The following is a 21,869-nucleotide window of genomic DNA, read 5'->3' as shown; positions in this document are numbered from 1 at the left end:
CTCAGTGGTTACGCACCCGGCTCAAGATCAAGCGGCGCTGGTTCGACTCTCGGGGTGTGTGCTTGAACAACGCATTTCAGGACTGCTCTCCATTTAGCGGCACCTAGTGAATGAAATAATTTCCAGGCAACAACACTTTAACAAGCGGAAAACTTCACTTTGCCAATCGCGGTAACCGGCACTGCTTCAAGAGCCTCTACATGTAGCCTATGGGAGACTACCAGGAATAACCTATCAAGGCTTTGTCAGTACGAGAATAAAGATTCAAAACCAAACCATTTTTGGGGATCGTTTTCCTGTGACTAAGAAGTTCTCTTTCAAAACAGCCTAATTCAACCATCTGGCTTACACATCGATCTTCTTATCGAGGTTTTGACGCAAAATCGGTGACAGAGTTGACTGGGTGAAATATTCGCTTGTTGTTGAAGTAATGTCGTCTGCAATCTATTCCATGCACAATCTGCCCCTGAATGGTGAGCTGTCCTTGAGGTTTTTTTGCTTAAGTGCAATTTCTTGATCAAGGTTGATCCAACTGAGCTACTCGGGCATTAATTAAAATTGGATTAGAGCGTACGATTCACAATGACCGTGGTATGATGTGGCAAAGAGAGACACTGCCTATAAAGTGCAGGCTACCGTAGCCTATAGGCCTACTGTAAAACGACTCTCTCAAAAATTTGAAAAAATCGGCAACAATAAAAGTCACATCAACCTCAGATTAAATGTGGACTGAATTTAGTTTTCTCATTTACTTCGGATTTTTCAACAAAACGTCGTAGGCTACACACAGTAGCCTTGACAGGGGGGTCCAGGGATGATTTTAGGGGACAGTAATTTTTACAAGGGGCCCATAAATTTGAAATAGCTACCATACATTCTTTGAATGTAATGCGTTTTTCCTAGAAGAGTTTTGAATTTGGGCTAGAGGATCTCAAAGGCACAAGTTACCCTCTTAAAGACCTTATAGCTACACATATAAGCTATGCATGGTGGACTGCATGAAGTCTGTTTCTTGACTGCACTAATTAGCCTACTTCAAAAAATCTTCTTTAAAAGTCTGTTTTAAAAACTTGATGCTGTCATTAAAAGTTTTGTACTTGGTGGTGGGATGGCGCAATGGATAAGGCGTTGGCTTTCCAATTATGCAAACCTAGTTCGACTCCCGATTTATGCTGGTTGTTGACAAACACCGCTCACCTCTACCCAGGGTGTAATAAATTGGGTGGGCGCAGTTGCTGAAGTAAAGGCGGCTGAGAGAAAGGAACTGGCCACCATACTCTCGTTAGGGCCGAAGGCTTAGTACAACGAGAACCGTATCTTCTCATCCCCCGTTGCTTGAATCAAGTATGGGGCCCACCTTTACCTTTTTTACTTGGTTAACCAGTACAAAAAATTGAGCCAGTTGAAAGGACCTTATCAAAACAAATTCAGAAATTGAGATCACTATATATTTTTATCGAAGTCACATCACAGTTACAGAGTTTTAACACACTACAAAACGACAAAACAATCTACAGGGTGGTCCACAAAAATGTGACATATTTTGTTTATCTGTCATTTCCATAAAAATTAGTTCTACCTCTTGATTTTCAGGTTAGTTATAGAGTACAGCTATAAGTTTTATGTGTAGCAGTATGGAGCCGGGATATCAATTTTCAGTGGCTGAGCGAACAAAAATCATTGAACATTACTTTTCGACAAAATCTGTAATCTTGACCCAGAGACATTTTCGTCATGACTTTCCTGGAAGGAAAACACCGCCTCGGAATACTATCAAACGCTTGTTGGAGAAGTTCAGAGACACTGGCAGTGTGACTAACAACAATAAGAACCATAGTGGTCCACCTTCCACCGCAAGAACCCCCGAAAAAGTTCACGATGTTCGAACTCGTGTGGAGAAGTCTCCACGGAAATCCACCAGAAGACTTTCTCAGGAAGTGGGGATTTCACGATCTTCTGTCAATAGAATTATTCATGGGGACTTGCAACTTTTCCCATACAAAATTCAGCTTCTTCAGACTCAAAGTCAAGCCTACAAGGATGAACGATTTGAATTTGGTCAGCAAATCAGTGAACGGATTGAGAACAATCCCGGTCTTTTGGATGTGCTTCTCTTTAGCGACGAGGCCCACTTCCATTTGAGTGGCCATGTGAACAAACAAAATATGAGATTTTGGGCAGAAGCACAGCCTCATGCGCATGTGCAAGCACCTTTGAGTGTACCTAACAAAAGTCACAGTTTGGTGTGCAATAGGACGTAATGGCATTTTTGGTCCCTACTTTTTTTAGGACAACGAGGGATGCCAGGTGACTGTTAACACTGAACGTTACATCAAATTGCTCAGACGACAATTCATTCCAGCAGTAAGGAGGAGAAGGCGGACCGACTTGAATACAGATGTATTCCAGCAAGACGGTGCCCCACCGCATTGTTCCAATCGTAACCTTGAGTATCTGCATCAGTAGCCTACTTTCCTGGGGATTGATTGATTTCAAAGAGGGCCAACAACCCCTGGCCGCCATATTCACCTGATCTTAACCCTCCTGACTACTTCCTCTGGGGACATCTGAAGGATAGAGTCTACCAGGACAATCCTGATACCATTGACAGACTGAAGGAAAACATTAGAAGAGAAATTAGAAGAATTCCAAGGGACATGTTAAGGAGAGTAATGGACAATTTCAATGTGAGAGTGGCAGCGATGATTCAGCAGCGAGGAGCATAGATCGAACATATTATCAAATATTGACATAACTCAGAAACCGGTTCGTTTTTTCAAAAGTGCTTTTGAGGGCAAAAACTTATAGCTATGACCCATCTCCGGCTGAAAGGATTTTGAAAAATCTTTAGATTTGTAGAAATTATGAACAAACGAAATGTGTCACATTTTTGTGGACCACCCTGTATAAAAGAAATAACCTATTCAGATGTGCAATCTTTTCACGAAGTTGAAGAATGCGTTGAAGATTTGGCCACTTAGAAACATTACATTACAGACAACAACTTTATCTGGTCCAGATCTTTAACATATGGAGTACGGATGTGAGCTGATCTGGACAAGATAAAGTGGTTGTTTGGAAATCCACAGCATTTTTCGTTCCGTTAGAAACAGATAGTTTATTATTATTATCGTAAGTTAACCAGGGCCGCTGAGAAGACAATTTGTCCCGGTACCTATGCGATCCTAGGGCCCAAGACCAGGTCACTTTTATGAAAAACAGACTATATCTAAACAAGAATGGGAGGTAGTTTTATCCGAGCCCCTTAGAAAGATTGCGGGAGCTAAAATAATGCTGGACCGGATCAAAAGTATCCCTAGGACCAAGCTGTCTGTTGCAAGAAAAGGCTGTTGATCGTCGTATCAAGTTTACTATCTAATTATACCAAAAGTAATGACCAGTAGCGTTGGCAGGGTAGTACCGGGGTACCTTTGGACCTGGGCCCGAGATTACTTCAGAGGCCTGTAACATCTTCAAGGGGTCCGCAATCTGAAGAAACCACCGCGTATTCTTTAGATATAATGCGTTTTTCTTACAGGCGTCTTAGTTTGGGGTCGGAAGATTTCATTAATACCGGGCCCAAGTAATCCTCTCTACGGCCTTGGCAATGACAACAAAGGTAATCTGCTCCCCAATACCCTTTTATTCTTAGTTTGAGCAGAAATGGGGAGAAAGGGTAGACACTTGGTGTACGAACTAATCATCTAGACGTGAGAGACATATGAAACAAAAAAAGCAACAAATGCTATTGCACATACATTTAAGACAATAACTCAGCCCAGGCTGTTCATGAACGAATACTGTATAGCCTAAGTGTATAATCTATGCTTTGTGGGCGGCTCGGCAATAAACGCCTCACGTACCGGGACCCGGTAGACCACCAGACAATATTGTACATAAAACAACGCATAATATATCAGGGCTGTGAAGTTGGAGTCGTTCAGTGGGAGGAATTTTAAAGTGTCCGGAGTCTAAGTTATTAAAACAAAGGCCGACTTCGACTCCGGCTTGATAGGCTCCGGTGAACAAATACAATTTTCGTTTGCAGTCTTTTAATGACTTTACAAATCGGAGTCGTATATTTTTTCCCCGATGCTTTGGAGTTGGAGGGATTTTGACCTGTGCTGAATCGGCCAATTATAAACTGAGGAGTCGAAGTCATATATTTTTTTTCCGACTTCACAGCCCTGTATTACAGTATTATGGCCTTTTGCACTTCAACAGACATTCTGGACCACTTATTTAGCCTGGTTTTCTGCTTCTTCGACAATTGTTTCGTCATGTTGCTGACAGGTAAATCGGGAGTTTGGACTTTTTTCGGCATCCTCCGCATCTTTGAATTTCAAGCGATCTAAAATCTCTTTCATGAAGTCTGCGGCTCTGGTTGCACTTGCAATCATTTCGTAACGCAAGCTGCTAATGTCGTGTTTGATTTCTTGTAACTCAGCTGTATGTTCATGCAAAAAAATTTGCTGATCGTTAGTTACAGTTTAGTTTAGATACAGTCACAGCAAAAATCATCGTTACAGCAATATATGTTTTACTTTTATAGGTTCTCTGCTGGCTTATGGCACATGCTTTTTTAAATTGATGAACGGTTTTTCTTAATTTTAGCTCAATAAGCCAGACAAAACATTTCTTCGAAAGCTTTTGTGGCAAATGTTGCTGCTACAAGTTGCCAGTTCAGCAATTCTTCACGTGTATAGGTACTGAAATGCCGAACAAAGGCAGGCTACTTAACGTTATTTTGATTTGTATAAAAGCTGTAACATGACTTTCTAGAGATACGGGTTAATTTGTCACATTCTGCAGAATTCTCCAGATTTTTCCAACTTTTGGAGACTGTCTGAATGAAATTTTCTATAAATTATATTTTAACATTTTCTTTACTGTCTTACCCAGGTAACAAAATGGGTTCAACATCATCAGACCTTGAAAAACAAAGACAATTTGATTTCGAAAAATTCAGTCAGACTGTTAATCGATTTTAACAGTCTGATTTAGCGTTTTTTAACTTACTTTTTTTCATTTTCAACTGCTTCCTCCGCAACAAAAAGCTTTTATATCATTACGAATCAGTAGGCTAAAAAGTAAAAAAAAAATTTAGAAAATTTCAGTCAGACACTAGCTTCAGTAGCGGTAATCAAAATCTGCAAAATGTGACAAATCAGGTTGCAACTTCAGGTGGCCATGGTTGTAGGCTAATAAAAAAGCTACACTGTAATTCTCAAATTAGATAATAAATTAATCAATTTAGACCAAAGGCAAACAATCACGAATCCAGTCTTGGCCGGACCGGATTCCAAAAGCTTTATAGACATCCCTGTCACTCATTCTTTCAGTCAACATTTCTTAAAATTTGAAGTAGGTTGATGTTTTTGTTTTTCCAGTTATGTACAATGTGCAAATAGATTTTTGCTGAAAAATCTTTGCAATTGTTTCACAACTGCAACCACCATTTCTCGCAGTATTTGCTTAACATAAGGCTAAGCTAATGTTTTTGTGTTGTAGGATATATCTTTTCATGTTTTTTTCCAAGTATAAAATCTACTTTTTCGCATTGACACTTGAAAGCATTTGCAACAAACAACGTTGTTCAACTTTAAATAAATCGATGACAAGATTTAATTCCACTAATGTCTGCAATGCAAGCCATTAAACTATACCTTCAGTTATTTCAGCATCTCTGCTTTTGTCCACTTGAGCTTTGATCACATAACGTTTGACGATGCGAGACATGACTGTTTCAAAGCGAAGCAGCTGAAAAAAAATCTGTGCTTCAAAATTGTGTTTATAAAACCACTAGTAAACAACTTCATTTGCATGACCAAGTGGTACGACGCTCCAAAGGGGTACCGACTCCACATCGCTTAAGAGCAATAGCGTTGACAGGGTGGTCCAGGGGGTACTTTTGAACCTGAACCCGGGGTGATTTTAGACGTCCTCTAACCTTTCCGAGGGGCCCGGGAACTTGAAGAAACCACCTTGTTTTTGTTGGCTATGGTGAATTTTTCTTAAAAGTGTCTATTTGGGGCTCGAAAATCTCATTAGTACCGGGCCCAAAATATCCTCACAGTCACAACGGTCCTGTTCAAGAGTATGCAGCTATGTCTTTAGACGAACACTTACTGGTATGCCTGAAGGTGGACACGAAGCTTGGCTTCTTGCCTTACGTCCACTTCTAAATTTTCAAATTTTCACTTAATCCCGGATACAACAAACAAAACTTTACTTATTTCTATCCCAAGTGCTTTCTTCGCACTTTCAGTTTCTTTAATTTCATGTCATTTTTATAATCAAGGAAAACGTGTACTTTAGAAACAAGTTTTGTTAAAATAAAATCTTTTACAGAACAACAGTTGCCAAGGGAAGAAGTAAATAAGTTACCGTGATGTTTTTGAAAGATGATGGATTTTCTGTCTTGTCAGCACGATCGAAAGATTCTCTCTGGAAGTGAATTTATATTATCACAATGATTTTGTCGACTAAATAGTTGAATGGTGAGGTCAAACCGATGCTTGAAATGATGTCGGTTCGACACCAACCAAGAGCAGGCAGATGTGTCTTTGACAAAACACTTGATGACATGAGTTATAGTACTATTTATTATACTTAATTTGTAGGATTTTTTCAGTTAATTTAGTGCCAGTTGCCATGCATGCGTGAATGCAGAGACGGAATTCATTGTGTTTCTGTTTGAACAATCCCAACCATTGAACAAATAGGTAGCCTACTAAATGAAAACAGATTCAGCCATTATTCAGCCATTTCGTCTGTGAGGAAAAATAATTAGGCTATATCTCAAATAAAGCTGCAAAAAATGTTTTATGTTTCACTAACGTTTCGTACTCCGTGGCAATGCGCATCCTTAGAACGAGTCACGTGCCTAATAAATTGTTGAATTTGTTGAATAGCGAGAGACATCAATTATGTTGAACAATGAACAGTCGAACATAGGCTATAGCTTGTGAGTAGATTACAAGCCTTGTCGCATCGAAGTTTTTATTAGCCTAGCCTAAATTTGTTAGCATTGTTTTCAAACGTAACTTCTTGACTGTTTTTTTTTTTTGTCACTTACGGAATCTTTCTGAGATAACCGGCTGGACCTTCGAAGCAATTCGTTCTTTCTTGTTTTTCTAATAAAAATATAATTGTGAGTAATGTTTTGTCACAACATGGTAGCAAAATGTACAATTCAAGTTGATCAATTGAAGGAAGCACTTCAAAATGCTAAAAATCTAATCAGTCAAAACAAAAAAAAGTTCCAATCCAGGGAATGATTGAAAAATTCTTCGCAAACAAAATATTTGCCATGGCTGAAAAGTTAAGAGCTGGACCGTGTTAAATTCGGAATCAAAGTTGATGAATCATTCCAATAGGAACCGTTTTAAGCTAACAAATGTTTTTTGCTTTAAATGTAGCAGAAAAATATTGCAAATCCTACAAATTAATCTTCAATAAAATACACATTGGATAGACGGATGTGTAATGTTCTGGAAAACATTTATAAAAAAAAAAAAACATTTATAAAAAAAATTAAGTGCTTAGGCCAATAGACGCTAGATTACCTTATTTTATCGACCATTTGAACGTTGAAGTAATAGATGGCCTTAGGGATTGGTAAGAGGTTATAGGGTACTGGTAAAGTGTTTCCTTTTTCAAAATATGATAACATTAACCCAGCTCTTGCAAACTTCCACTCAACATCTGAATCGCCCTGAAAGAGTGGCAGAACATAATTGTCATTTTCGTGTGTGCTCTTGAAGAAAAATATTTTTATAAGAGAATGTATTTTCGGTAGCACATCAAGCTGTTCCATTTCTGCAAGGGGTGTTTAAACATCCTTTAAAAAATCAGCATCGGTTTGGTTTTGAATGTTTATCCTCAGACTAAAAGTCTTGATAGGTTATTCCTGGTAGTTTCGCATACTTGTAGAGGCTTGTAACGCAGGGCCGGTGTCACCGATATTGACAGAGGGAAGTTTCCGATTGTTAGAATGTTGCTTCTGAGGAACTATTCCATCCATTAGGTGCCGCTGAATGGAAAGCAGTCCTTGGATTGCGTTGCTCAAGCGCACACCCCGAGAGTCGAACCAGCGACGCTTGAGTTTGAAGCTTCTTTGTTCACGAAATCATGCTCTAACCAACTCAGTTATCAGGACGAATTGTTTCTACTGTTTTGACTACCAAGATGAAAAAAAAGTTAAACATAAATGTCTTCTATTTCGGGCTCTTGTTTGCCAAAAGGGTAATGCAAGTTAGCAAGTGCACGATTTAATTCAATTTTTGCCCGTTTCTGAATTGTAGAACAATTTCAAGTTTCAAATACAGTGAAAATCTGTGTGCGGGGTTTCAGTGTATGTAAGATACATTTCGTTGAGTCCAAGAGGCAGGCAACCCGTAAAAGCTGTAGACTACTCATTTTAAATAATTGTACTTCGTCCTTACTTCTACTTCCGCATAGGAACTGTTTATCATTGCTATCAGCATGTTAAGCATGATGATCACTGTGATGATGCTATAAGCTCCGAACAGTTGATAGCCAATAATGCGAGTAAATGGATGATCGTATTCGACTTCCACGGCCTTGAAGTCAGACAGACCAAACATTGACCAGAAGAGAGTGATAAAAGTTTCCTCTAACCTGAAAAAGAAAAAAAATAATTTTAAGTTCTAATACTTGCTGACTCAGCTATATTTTGTTGCATTGACAAGTAGCCTAAATCTGGTTTGCATTCAGTTCAGTTCAGTTCAGTTTCAGTTGTTTTTTTATTTCTGACCATCATATCAACACAATACACATCAACATAGCAAAGGTCAAGAAAAAGGTAGAAGCGACAAAACGCGAACGTTAAAACGTGCTTGTGATCGAAGTAAGTTATTGAGTTGAAAAAAATTTGGCACGGTCGCAACACCTTCAGAAAAATTTAAGATATAAAGGGAAAATTAAAAAAATAAAAAATGTTACAAAACAAATAAACATATAGCCTATAGGCTATAACTTTATTAGCCTACATAACTTTAGCTGATATATTGAAGATTTGTATGGACAGTTGCTATGAAGATCGGCCATGGTGCGTTATCAAGAGTGCTGATGGTCGTAAGGGGAACACGTCTTGATGCGTTTAGCTCATAGCAAAGAGCAAGGCAGGCAAAGAAAACCCCACAAAGAAATCCTACCACGGGCAAAGCCATTTCAAGCGCAACGCACCAGGCCTTGCACGACTCACAAAATAGATAGGCTATAACTTGACGACATGAAACAATGACAAAAAAACAAACTAGCAAAAAACAACATCATCATCTTGCGGAAATTCAATTATACCCAGGGAAGTTATGTCTTAAAGATATCAAGCGTGCTTTGATAAAAGTTGCGTTGATAAAGCGATAAACGCAACTTTTATCAAAGCACGCTTGATATCTTTAAGACATAACTTCCCTGGGTAACTCCCCTTCCCATTACTTTAAACAATGTTTCCTCTCCAGATGTTTTTCCTGATTCAGATGACAAAACAAATATATTGTTGATAAAGTGTAAATAAAGGTTCCGTACTCAGTTATTGATCTTTGGGGAATGAGAAGTGTAGGTTTTCATCACACTAAGCCTTTGGCACAAACGTGAGTAGGGTGGCCAGTTCCTTTCTCTCAGCCGCCTTTCCTTCAGCAACTACGCCCACCCAATTTAATATAGCCGGGTAGAGGTGAGTGGTGTTTTTCTACAACCAGCTTGAGCAGTGAGTCGAACAAGCTTACTTGAATAGGCTAACAAACTAATGAGAATATCTTAGAAAGTTCAAAATTTATGATCTTGTAAAACTAGGCTCCACTTATATAATGTAGGTTACTGGTGTCGTTGAATTTTTACAAGTCAAAGTTTTGTTTCTATCAATTCACCAAAGAGTCCGTGCCTTCCTCGCTATGGGGATTGAAGACTATATATACAGTACAAAGCAAACATGTTCTTCTACAGTATATCTACTATATATGTAGCCAGTCTTTTGAAAAAAAAGGAATACAAAGTGAATAGGCAAACTTACGTTGTAAAGGCTCTGCTGGATTTAGCGCCTTCTTCTCCATAATTTGAATACAAGCTAAACAAACCAATCAAAAACGCACCAAATATCATGACAAATATCCCGCTCCACTTTAGGATGTCAGTCACAGTCCTAAATAAATGTAAATTAATGTTTTAGTTTCTTTGTACTTTTTTTTAGCTATTGAAGTAAAAAATGTAGTGTACAGAAAGTTAACTTCAAAGAATAAATTCTGATTAATCACTCACTGTGAAACTATTATTACCGTAGGCTACATGAATGCTGAGTAAAAATTAAAAAAATATAACACAACAACTTATAATGTAAACTGCACATTGTTTTATCTGTAACCTTACTGCACATCTGAAGTTTACAGTTACCCCAAAAGAGTTTATGACTTTTTCTAGTATGAAAACTTTTTGTTTTTATTAGTACTTTTTTTTTGCCATAAGCATAAACATTCTCTAAGTGTGAAGAAAAAAGTATAACATAATTTCTGTTTGATAAACATTTTCTATTTTATCTTTAATTTGCCTACCTTCCCAAAGATATTTGCAAAGGACCAAATTTGTCATTTACTTCCAGAATATACGATATTCTTGAAAAACTCAGAACGATCCCAAGAGAATAAAGAGCTTCAGCAATTAGTTGTGGGTCGCCACCGTTCCAATAGCGACGGCCTGTTAATAAAAGATAAAATATAATTTTGTACCAGTAGGCTACCGTATTCTTAAAAACATATCCAACATCGGATCAAACAAACACTGTGCATTAAAAAATGTTCTGTTTTAAAATTAGTATTCTCTTTCATTTTTTTTTAATTCCCCAATGCTCGTGATAGCCTACCAAGCTCCAGCAAAAAGAATAAGCTGATGAAATATACTCGTTGTCAGTGACGATCGGTGAGGGAAAGCAAGGAAAGCAGTGCTTACCTGAGTGAAAACTATGCAAAACATAATGACTGAATTCTAGGTTTAACTTCTTATTATTTTTATCACGTCTATTTTAACTTGAAAATTGCTGTGTTCGTGACTAGAATTACTCGTAACGCTTGTGAGTAGTCTAAGTCCTCACCAAACCGCATGTCTTGCCTATAAATGACAATTAACGCAAGCGCTCCTGTCAGAAACAACCCCTGAGGCTTCAGGGAAATCAACTTGCAAAGTTGCTTTCCCCACGTCCAAAAACGTCAAAAAACGCCTTCGTTTTATCCAATCCTCACTCGTTTTGCAAAACGTCACCAGCTGCTTAGCCAATCAGATGTGTTATGGTTAGAGTTGCTTTCCCAGTGACGTCAATGCGTTCAATCGCTAGACTAACTGGTCATAGGCACAGAATGGTCTCTCGTCACGGTACACAGCACAGTATCATAAAGGCGAAAAGATTGTTGTTGTTTTTTAATGTCTCCTCGCCATGTACTTTAGCCTACTAGCTTTCATAGTCATGCCTTTGCCCTTTTTACAGCGTTGATATAACGTTACTTCGCCAATGAACGTTCAGGTGCGGATGCAATATTTAGTTCGTTAAGCTTCTATACGCAGGAGGCAAACTTATCCAGCTTTTTGTACAAATTGCTTGCGATTGGAATGTTTAGGCCTAAGTGTTAGTTTTTGTAGTGTAGGCCTAACTGAATATCTGAGAATGAACATTCATGACGAATTAAATATTTAGTCAACTATTATTCCATGTCTAACACTGGATTTTGGTCCTGCAACGTTAAAAATAAGATTGTTCATGACTTCTAAACATTAAATGGATGTATGATCACGACATAGGCGAAGCACAATTTGAAAGATTTTTATTTTTGATTTGTTTTGGAAATGCTCTCAGAGCGCACCAAATTGGAAGTGTTTTTCAAAAATTTCTGGGGGAGGCCCCCCAGACTCCCCGCTGGAAGTGTTGCCTTCGGCAACATGCCTTCGGGCTTCGTCCGACGGTTACGCCCTTTGTGCCTACTACCTTGCTGCAGAATATTTCCAAGTTGCTTTCCCAACGCTTTAAGCCACCGAACGTCACTGCTCGTTGTGTATGCTGAATGGTGTCACTGTAAACCATCAAATATACAATATATAAAACTCTGCAAAGCTGACTAATACTGGGAAATCAATTTGAACTATAATGCCAGTTATCAAGAGAATGTGGAGACTTTTCTTTCTCAACTCTTTACTAAATGCAGAGAAATCATTGTCAAGTGCAAGTATGCTTGGATGAAACTTAACAGGTTATCAATAAATTTTACAAAAACAGAATACATGCTTATTACAAACAAAAAACAAATAACAAATGTTAACATTAAGATTGGGAGTAAACCAATTCAGCAAAAAGATTAAATCAAGTACCTTGGTGTCTATATTGATAATAAGTTAACGTGGAAACACCGCATAGAACAAGTCTGTGGGAAAGTTGCAAAGGGTTCTTGGGCACTATTAAAACTGAGAGATTATGTGAATTCAGACACATTGACAACCGTTTATTATACTTTAATTTACTCCCACCTTCAATATTGCATTACTAGCTGGGGTAAAGCTTGCAACAAAGTTCTAGACCCTCTCAGAAAAATGCAAAAAAGAATAATAAGAATAATCACAAAAAGCGATTATAGAGCCCATACCAGTCCATTATTTTTTTAAATGAATATCTTAAAGCTGGAAGACATATGTACACTGGAAGTAAAAAAACACATGTTCAGAGTCTGCATGAACTTGTACCCTTCTGCCTACTGTGCATTGTTCACAAGTTTTTCACTCATCCACAACCATAACACTAGATATCAAGCCAACAATAATTATTTTGTTAAACGCACTAACACAGAATTTGGCAAAAATCCATACAAGTATTTGGACCAGTGGTGTGGTCAGAGGTTCCAAGCAATCTCAAAAAGTTATCTTTTTATGATTTCAAAAAACATAGCAAAGCATCAGCTTTGCAAAGTTATGATACTTGATAAGTGGGTCTTCATTTGGCCTAAGCTCTTACATTCAACAATGTCTATTGTCATGGTGTCCAGTGTCCACTGATTTTCATGATTACTATTTGTTGGAAAATCTCGCATACAATTTTATGAAGCTGACAATTAATTGTAAGCTACTAGTCGAAGTATTAGTCTTGTTTGTGTTTTCTTTTTTGATTGTAACTAATTTGGTTAAATTGTTGATTAGTTTCATAACTCAAATTATTCTTTGCAGGGTGGCAACTGACTAGTTGACCGTATGGTCGTTTCGTTGTCTCCCTATTAATAACAAAACCTAAACATTGTATGTATTATTGTTTTATGTCACTTTTGTGTTTTGTTTTTTGATAAATAAACGATTGATTGATTGATTGATTGATTGATTGATTGATTGATTGTATGCAACAATCGACAACACAATAATATGATGACTTGTTGAAAAGCATACGATAAATGAATGTATGGAAGGCCGTCCTATAGTTTCTTCGGCAGACTAACAACTTGATCTTTTCTATTATAAATCTTCTATTGCTCCATTCAGCGGCACTTAGTGGAGGGAATAATTCCCTGGCAATAACTTTTCAATAATCGGAAGCTTCACTCTGTCAATCTTGGTAACCGGCCCTGCGTCAAAAGGTTCTGCAAGTATGAGAAACTATACCAGGAATAACCTATCAGGGCTTTGTCAGTGCGAGGATAAAGATTCAAAACTAAACCAAACCATCAACAAGGCTAATCGTAGGCCCAATACATGGGTTTCTGGAGGTAAAACTCGCCAAACATTCCCCAGAGTTAATAAGTTGGTTGAGCGTTACATTATTTGTTAGACAGTCTAGAAGAATAAACTAGCCACCTACTCTCGTTAGTGCCAAAGTTTTGGAGAGTTACTATAATGAGAACCTTATCTTCTCATCTACTATTTCTAAGTTTTACTAACGCCCATGAACCTTTTGCAACTTTTCCTCATATTTTGTCTGTATGATATTTCCAAGTTCATTTGTTATCAATGAAAACGCCAATGAAAATGCCTTATCTTGAAATCAATCATAGGCAGTGGCGTTGGCAGGGTCGGTTCAGGGGGTAGTTTTGGGCCCGGGCATGGCATGATTTAAGGGCATAAAAATTTGAGGAAAACACCTTGTCTTTGTTGGATATGTGAGATTTTATTAGAAGTTTCTTGATTTGTGGCAGGAGGATTCATTGGTACCGGGCCCAAATTATCCTCTCAATGGTCATGAGCATATAGGACCACCTTTTCCTTATCGCAAATACAAGCCTAGGTTTTATACTTGTTCTAGAATACGCATAGTATCCTGCCCACTCTGGTACGTTGACGTCAACACGTTGTCCATTGAACGTGGTTGTGTCGTTTTCCAAGTGATACGTCATTTGCGTAGCGTTGGCCCCAAATTCTTTGTCCCACCAACCCTGGCCTCTGATTGCCTGAAACATCAAGAGTCTCCTATAATTAATTATCTAGTGAAAGCAATATTCAGATAAAGATCACATAAAAGTAGGTCTAATGAAACCTTATTTTTCAAAAAAAAATTATACGATTAAAATTAAAAAGTGTACATCCTGCTGTTATTTATATTCAACCAAAGCTGGAAAGAATAATGCATCTTTTGCGAAAAGTAATTACAGTAGCCTAAATACCCAAATAGTGTAAGAAGCAAGCGCATTTAGATAGGCTTCAGGGTAATGAATAACTTTCATTGGCAAACTTAATAGACCTAGTCGAAATCGTTGAGGAAATCTTTGTTTGGTGTAACTTTCAAAATTAGCAAATTGTTTGTCGTATCCAGGCTTACACCCGGTGGTTGAAGATTTAGATTAAGTGGACGGGAAGGCAAGGAAGCCAATCTTTGTGTCCACCTTCAGGCATGTCTTTTAGGTGTCCTGCCAAAGACACAGCCGCATGCTCTTGAGCGGTGTCGAACCGGCGAACTTTCGATTGCCGTTCCAAGGCTCTCACAACTCGGCTATGCAGCCGAGAAAATGATAGCAATGAAATTGATTTCTCATAAAAAACAAACGAAAAAAAGCTCATTAATAAAGTTTTATCAGCACACAATATAATCTTAACAAAATATTTGGCTACCCTTCCGTAAGCAACTCCTCGACACGTGAAGGAAGCAATTAGAATCAAGATCATCATTGAATCAACAACGTTCCAAAGTTGGACCATGTATTCCCTAGCTCCTTGTTCCCAAAACTCTTTTATTTCGTTCCATAACAAACCTAATAATGAAACGATTGATGTTTATACCTGCGGATGATCTTGTGATTTAGCATTTTTAAAGAAACAAATCCAAATTGTAATAAAAACTTTATTAATTCAATTCTTTGTTTAGTCGGCATATGGGGGATTGTGGGAAGTCAGTCGTGGAAGAAAGAAGCGATAGTAGCGCTATACAGTACTTTGCTTATTCTGGACGGTTTTGTTTTTTCAATAGCCATTTTTGAAGCAAATTGCTTTGTAGTAGGCTATGCTCGCAGACATGGAGGGCACTTATTGTGCTGACATTTAGGAAACGTCTCATATAGACATAGCACGATGTTTGTATGAGCGATAAGGTTTATCAAACCAAAGTGGAAAATAATAAACCTTCTTGAGCACAAATGATAGCAACATATGTATACCGCCAGGTAGCGCTAAAGTTTTAAATGACAGAGTGCTGTGAGGGGCATATCGGAAAAAGAAGCAGATTCGGTAAACCAATTCCTGGCAAGAAAGTGATAAAAGTTCACCACGTTTAACTTATATTCAATTCTATCACTTTAATACTGCGTTTAAGCGATACTTTGTACGTATTACTTTGTGCTACGAAACTAATAGGGTTACATTCTCTTTTAATCAACAAATTGCACTTTGCGCGATTTATTTAGATCTTCTTAATTATCAACCCAAGGTTTAACCCTTTGCTTTTCAACGTTTTTTTGGAAGTTAACTGCTCAAGGGGGGGCCATTTTTGGATCAAATTCAATCAGCTGTTACGTGTTATCCGCTGGTGATATTTCAACAGAAGTTGCACTGGTGTGAAAGCAAATCATTTGTCTATAAGTTTGAAAAGTCATTATTTTAAAATTTTATATATTAAACTTGATATTTCAATTTTTGCAAAAGTACCCAAAAACGACAATTTTGATTTAACTTGCCGCTATTTAATTACCGTGCTAATCCGATTTCATGCAAACTTCTGAATAACAAAGAGCTCGATCGAACGCACGAAGTGTGTGTGCGGTGTGCCGAATCATTGCATTGATTGGAATTTACGACTTGCGAGCAAATCTTATTGTAAGCTACTCACTGATTCTAAAATAGTTACAATCAGAGTAACATTGTTACACGAATTTGAAAAAAAACAAAACTGCGTTTGTTGTCTTACATTTTTATCCTAAACTAATGCATTCCGAAACTCATGGCTAGCTTCTAGTTTTATGGAACCAAATTTCTCATAAGTAACACCTTAGCCTGCTTGAATAGCTGTTTACATCTTCGTTTGTGTATTTTATGTCTACAATTGAGTTTGTAGTATGAATATTTTTAGTAGAGAGAAGACAATTGAACAAGTTGTTGAAATTATCTGAAATTTCTAAGTTCAAATTAGGTGCTTTTGAAATTGTGGATTTGTGTCAAGTCGCAACACAAATATCATGCAGGCCACATCATAAGTCATTTCGCTTACGGGTGTTTTTAAACATGACTCATAAATTACATCCACAAAAAATACAGCATTTACATCAACAAAGCTAAGTTCGAAGCTCACTTTTTATTGAAGATTGTGTCAATGAATTTGAAATAACATTTTTAGTCCTCCAGCGTCGAAACAATACAACAGCGAATTGAGGAACATGCGTAAACAAAGAAAATGTGAAATAACCCACAGTCAGCAAATCTACATAAATTTAACATTTACAAATGTTGAATCAATGTAAAAGGACTGGATTGCTGACTGGGTTCTTATTGTTTGAAGCACAAAAAATACGCGTAAAGGCGACAACATCAGCAAGGCAGCGATTATGTTTCTGGCCAAAAAAAAAATTAACTTTTGACTTCAAAGATAAAAATGATTATAACGAAGCTTCAAAGTTTGTCGTAAAAAATATTGCAGAAATACAATAAACATAATCATTTTGTGCCAGATTGTGAGAAGACTTCCTAGATTCTTCCCAAACATTTGCATGATTGCAAATTATTTTCTATAACTTTATATTGCCAAAAAATGGCTTCTTTGTTGAAACAACGTGGCTACAATTCTATAAAAAATTCTTAGGCCTACTACATTGAAGTAATAAATTTTTTTTTGTGATTTTGCTGATGACGTTTTAGAATATCCGAGAAGTAAAAAATAATAATGATGAATTATTTTACAAAACCGTGGTTTGCAAGCGCTTTACAAAAAATTGTTGGGGAAAAATTTACTATTAGACGTAAAATGTTTGTAAAAGAAAATTGTCGGTTTACGTATTTATAATGTTTATTGCGCTGTTATCGAAATATAAACTGCCTGTATTGTCTACCTTTGTGGTTGCCGGCCAGCTTAGACCAGCATGCAAACTACGCGTTTTTGGTATTTGCATCGTGTTATGATTCTCGAAAATTTCCCACAAGGTCTTTATTTTCATCGTGATATTTTTGTGCCTTTTCTGTCCTAAACTTGAAGTCATTGTGAAGCACAATCCACATCGGTTTTTAGACTCAATCTTCATTGAAAATATTTTGAGTGGTGCATCATTTCAAGTAGTGTCTTCCCCTAAGCTGTTACACAAACCGCCCAGAACCAGGTTGATTATTATGTATCTTACAGCCGTTGAAAGCCCGTTATTGTATGTGTGGAATTATTACTGTAAATGTCTGACTAAATTCATGCCAAAGTTGAGCAAATTCTGCTTTCGGGATCCTTGCCGTTATTTACTGTATTTTTTGTTGATAAGTTTAGGCAGCAATTTTCCAAGATAAATGAAGACATCGGTATTGTTCGTCACTTAGATTTAGTTTCCTCAGCATTGTTTATTCATTCTTTGATCCACTAGTTTGTCTCACTTTTGGTATAATCGGATCCTTTATAAATGGCGGGTCTTCACAATAGCCGGCCTCTTTTTCTGTACATTGACGCAACGTATTCAGACGTTGAATCAATGATCAAGAAAGCTGATTTGTTTTTTGTCTAATGTGACGCCTAACTTTATGCCTTGTCTACATTACAAAATATTTTGTAATGTACATGAGGCATTATCATCTTTATTTTGCGCTCTTTGGAACAACACACAGTGCACGGTGAAACAATAATGCAGGACATAAGAAAAAGTAGGCGACATAAAGCAGGGAAAGGACGCCATCGAGTTAGCTGCTACGTGTAAATGGAGCCTATCTCATAATTTTGAGTGTATCTCACAATTACTGTTTGCAAAAACGCTATTTCTCCGGCTTCTCCCAAAAGCATTTGCAGTCATACATTTCCGCAATTGCAATGCTTGTCAATGAGAGTATTTCCATAAAACGTTTATTTCGAAACCAGGTTTTCGTGCCTTTACCCATGATTTCTTATTGTAACGTTTTTTATTCGTCAATGAATATTATCTACTTGAAATAACTGTTTTGAATAGTTTGTGGCCTACATAGCCTACTATTTTGATCGTGGATTGCTATTCTTCTTTGTAGAGCTGATAACGCAAAAAACGTTTGCTATTATTTTTTCTAATTAACAGCTTTGTGATCACTGGCTTTTCTTTTGTAGCGTAAGAAATAACGCGCTTTGTATTATTGAGGTCAAACCAAACAAAGGAAAACAAGAGGACGTTTCTCTCTGCTCGCGCATATCGATGCACGAAGCAATTATGAGCTTATGGCTTGTTATCGCAATGTAATCCATTTCACGCTTTGCTGGAAGTTAGCTAGAAATAGCAAAAATTCACCAAAATCTTGAATTTACAAGAAAACTACACAACTGTTAGCATCAAATTTAATATCATCAGATCCGCCTGGCAATTTTAGGAAAAGTCAAGAAAAACCAAGTGCATGGCGTTACTGTGCTTCAAATAATCAAAGGAAATATGAGGGGGGGGCCAAATCTGGCCTCCCTTTGAGGAGCAAAGTGTTAAAACATACTATACAACAAAAGACTTGTCACAAACAACTTACTGAGCTGTTTCAAGTGTCTGAAGCAGTTAATTAAAAACAGAAAGACAATTCGTTTAACAGCAGCTGAAGTTACACGCTCAATAAAAGTGCATAAAAATTTACTCACCAGCTATGAAAATCATCAATAAAATTTCACACCAATTAAACTGCGTATAGCGTCCTTCTGATTGGCTGCGATGGGTCAATAACAGTCCTGCACTGTAATTTTTAATTCCTTCAACCCTTTAATTAAAAACACTCTTGTTAATTTGAGTTTGCTTATTGATTTTGTCTCTGTATAACGCAAAGAAACCGGAAAAACTTCTTATACGAAAGAAGATAAAGAAGTCCATAACATAGTTTGACCTTTTAGTGCATTCCCACACACAAAACCAAATGTAAAAATTTATACGCTATGTTTTTATTTACACTTCAGTATATTGCATACAATGAAAGCTGTCATACTTGATGAATTTAAAGCTCAGTACCATCAAGTGAAAATGTCCGTTCTGTCAATGTCACAAGAACTGTGAATTTATCGCCAACAAATAACAGAATATTACTCTTTCAAAAACAATGCAAATAAAACTCCATTTTGCCAAATAAAAAAGCTGCAGTTTTTACATAGTTTCAACGTCGTCAGATTTTGACAACTTTTATTAGCTGGGTTCTCGACCCAGGCAGCAAAATTCGTCAGTTTTATATTGATTCAACGTCTGCAAACGTTAACATTGATGTCTGCAGACATTGATTCAAAAATAACGGATTTTTCTGTCTGGGATTGTTGAAGTGCCATGACTCTTCTAAACCTATAGGTTGTTTTGATTGTCGTATCCCGAGGATTGAAGATTTGGATAGGATAGATTGGATAGGATAAATATGGAATATGGATAGGTCTACCTATATAAATAGATCTACTTAAAAATAGGTGTTTTGAAAGCGGCCAAAATTGGCATGGCATTTATGAAACAACACGAAACAAAAATACACTTGGCAGCTGCTGTTATCCTTTGGGATGTCCTTCATCGATCCAAGATGAAAACGTAGTTGGCTAACTTTTCTTTTAAGGAATTTTTGACTTACCTGTCCAAGCAGTTGAAGACTAACAAGAACACAAACTGGGTGTAGGCCATAGCTTGAGTCACAAATTTGCAGAACGGGCTTTGGACGAGCCGCCCAACCTGTTTAATAATTAAAGATGAGACTTAAGTTAAGTAAAAACGGCAACGAATTCTCTTGAAAATTTTCATTATTTTATATCAACCATGCCAGTAGCAATCTTAGAGTGTCATAAAATGTCGAAATTTTCTTGGATGACAGTGATGTAGTCCAAATTGTGAACCGAAGTTATCTATAATTTATATTAAAGCTTTCCAAGGCATGAATACGGTTCTGAGAATGTTTTCAAGAGATTTTCAAACAAGGACATTTGTCAGCGGTTTTAGAAAAGATTTAATTTCTTGATCAAGTTTTCAAACAATATGATTAGTGGACCTGGGCCTCTCATTAGTAGCAGACCGAAATTATCCCTCAACAGCCCTGCGTAGCAATAATGCCTCACTGCGTTATGCAAAGAAGAACACAATTGGTAGTGTGTTTAAAGTTTTTGGTATGACCCGACCTGGAATCTACCCAGACCTACCAGTACGAGCTGAAGGCGGTAAGCTCTCGACCATTGAGTTGGTCACTAACGATCGACTCTGCCACCGAATCTATTAATTGAGTTCTCGGTACCAGTTGTTATTTGACCCGCAACCAAAGAGGCTTAAGAAAAGAAACTACATTATAAATTTAAAATTGCTTACTTTGCTGCAAGGTGCAATGAGATACAATACAGCGATCAATGGCATCAGGAAGCTTATCAGAGCACCCCAGGCAATCTTATAATGTACTGGCCGTCTTGTCAGCCACTCAAAATCTTTGTACCATATCTCGATCAGCTTTTGTTGACAATAAGAATGAGCCACAAACTGAAATAATTAGACAATGACAGAAGTTGGAAATTGGCAATACAGTGTGATAAGATGCTTGTGATTTAACAGAAAACAGTTTCTAAAACTAAACTAAAAGATCTGTTCGAAATTGTAGTGTAAATTACCTTTTTCACACCATACTTTATAGCCATTCGTAACTGAAGCAACTTTGGATTGGTCTCCGTGTCACCAGAGCAATCTGTTGACCTAGATATTATAGTTTCATAAATTAACAAGTGAAACAAGGTAAAGATGGTGTTGGCAGTTTTGCTCTACCTACATTGACAACGGTCTGCTCTCCCAGAATTCACAATAACGTGTGTAAGCTTTGGCTGCTTGTTCTAAAACAAACTACAAGTTTAAAAATATTTAACTAAGACTTTGAAACTAAAATTCAAAAAAACACTCCATTGAGATACAAAGTGTCATGCGTCAGGTAATACATCTTTTTTTGCTGGCTACAAGCTCTATATGGAGATAAAATTTGCAAACAGTTTTATGCTTTGATGAGTTTGATTGAGATAATAAAAAGTTGTTTCAAGTTAATTTTGGAATAATTGTCAATGGGCAAGACTTGGGCTACCACTACTTTAAAATAACACTCGAGCCGAAAATGTGAACAACATCTGGCAACACTTAAATTTAAACCATTTTCTCGCAAGGTAGTTGGACAATTTTACATTCCTCACTTCTGGAAATCCCTAGCTGAATGTATGCTATTAAGCTTGTGAACAAAGGTTGTTATTGTAATATTTAAATTCAACGCAAACGAATGTTGAACAACATGTT

At 37.2% G+C, this 21,869-nt stretch overlaps 1 protein-coding gene across 1 annotated transcript in view; it reads right to left on the bottom strand.

The window, feature by feature from the left end:
• Positions 1–4,238: 4,238 nt before the first annotated feature.
• Positions 4,239–21,869, bottom strand: part of LOC145782878 (short transient receptor potential channel 7-like) — a 36,341-nt gene continuing 18,710 nt past the window's right edge. Inside the window, exons 7-20 of the mRNA XM_082594642.1 lie at positions 21,206–21,287; positions 20,913–21,077; positions 20,191–20,288; positions 19,235–19,350; positions 15,085–15,224; positions 14,273–14,426; positions 10,572–10,713; positions 10,037–10,165; positions 8,448–8,643; positions 7,569–7,717; positions 7,079–7,136; positions 6,388–6,447; positions 5,667–5,760; positions 4,239–4,447 (exon numbers count right to left, since the gene is read on the bottom strand). Of these exons, the coding sequence (XP_082450768.1) occupies positions 4,239–4,447; positions 5,667–5,760; positions 6,388–6,447; positions 7,079–7,136; positions 7,569–7,717; positions 8,448–8,643; positions 10,037–10,165; positions 10,572–10,713; positions 14,273–14,426; positions 15,085–15,224; positions 19,235–19,350; positions 20,191–20,288; positions 20,913–21,077; positions 21,206–21,287 (1,792 nt within the window). The remainder of the gene's footprint in view (positions 4,448–5,666; positions 5,761–6,387; positions 6,448–7,078; positions 7,137–7,568; positions 7,718–8,447; positions 8,644–10,036; positions 10,166–10,571; positions 10,714–14,272; positions 14,427–15,084; positions 15,225–19,234; positions 19,351–20,190; positions 20,289–20,912; positions 21,078–21,205; positions 21,288–21,869) is intronic.

The sequence above is a fragment of the Aplidium turbinatum genome, chromosome 14 (genome assembly GCF_918807975.1).
Source record: "Aplidium turbinatum chromosome 14, kaAplTurb1.1, whole genome shotgun sequence".
Taxonomy (NCBI): Eukaryota; Metazoa; Chordata; class Ascidiacea; order Aplousobranchia; family Polyclinidae; genus Aplidium; species Aplidium turbinatum.
Note: the sequence above shows the minus strand (reverse complement) of the source record. Positions and strands in the feature narration are given on the sequence as shown.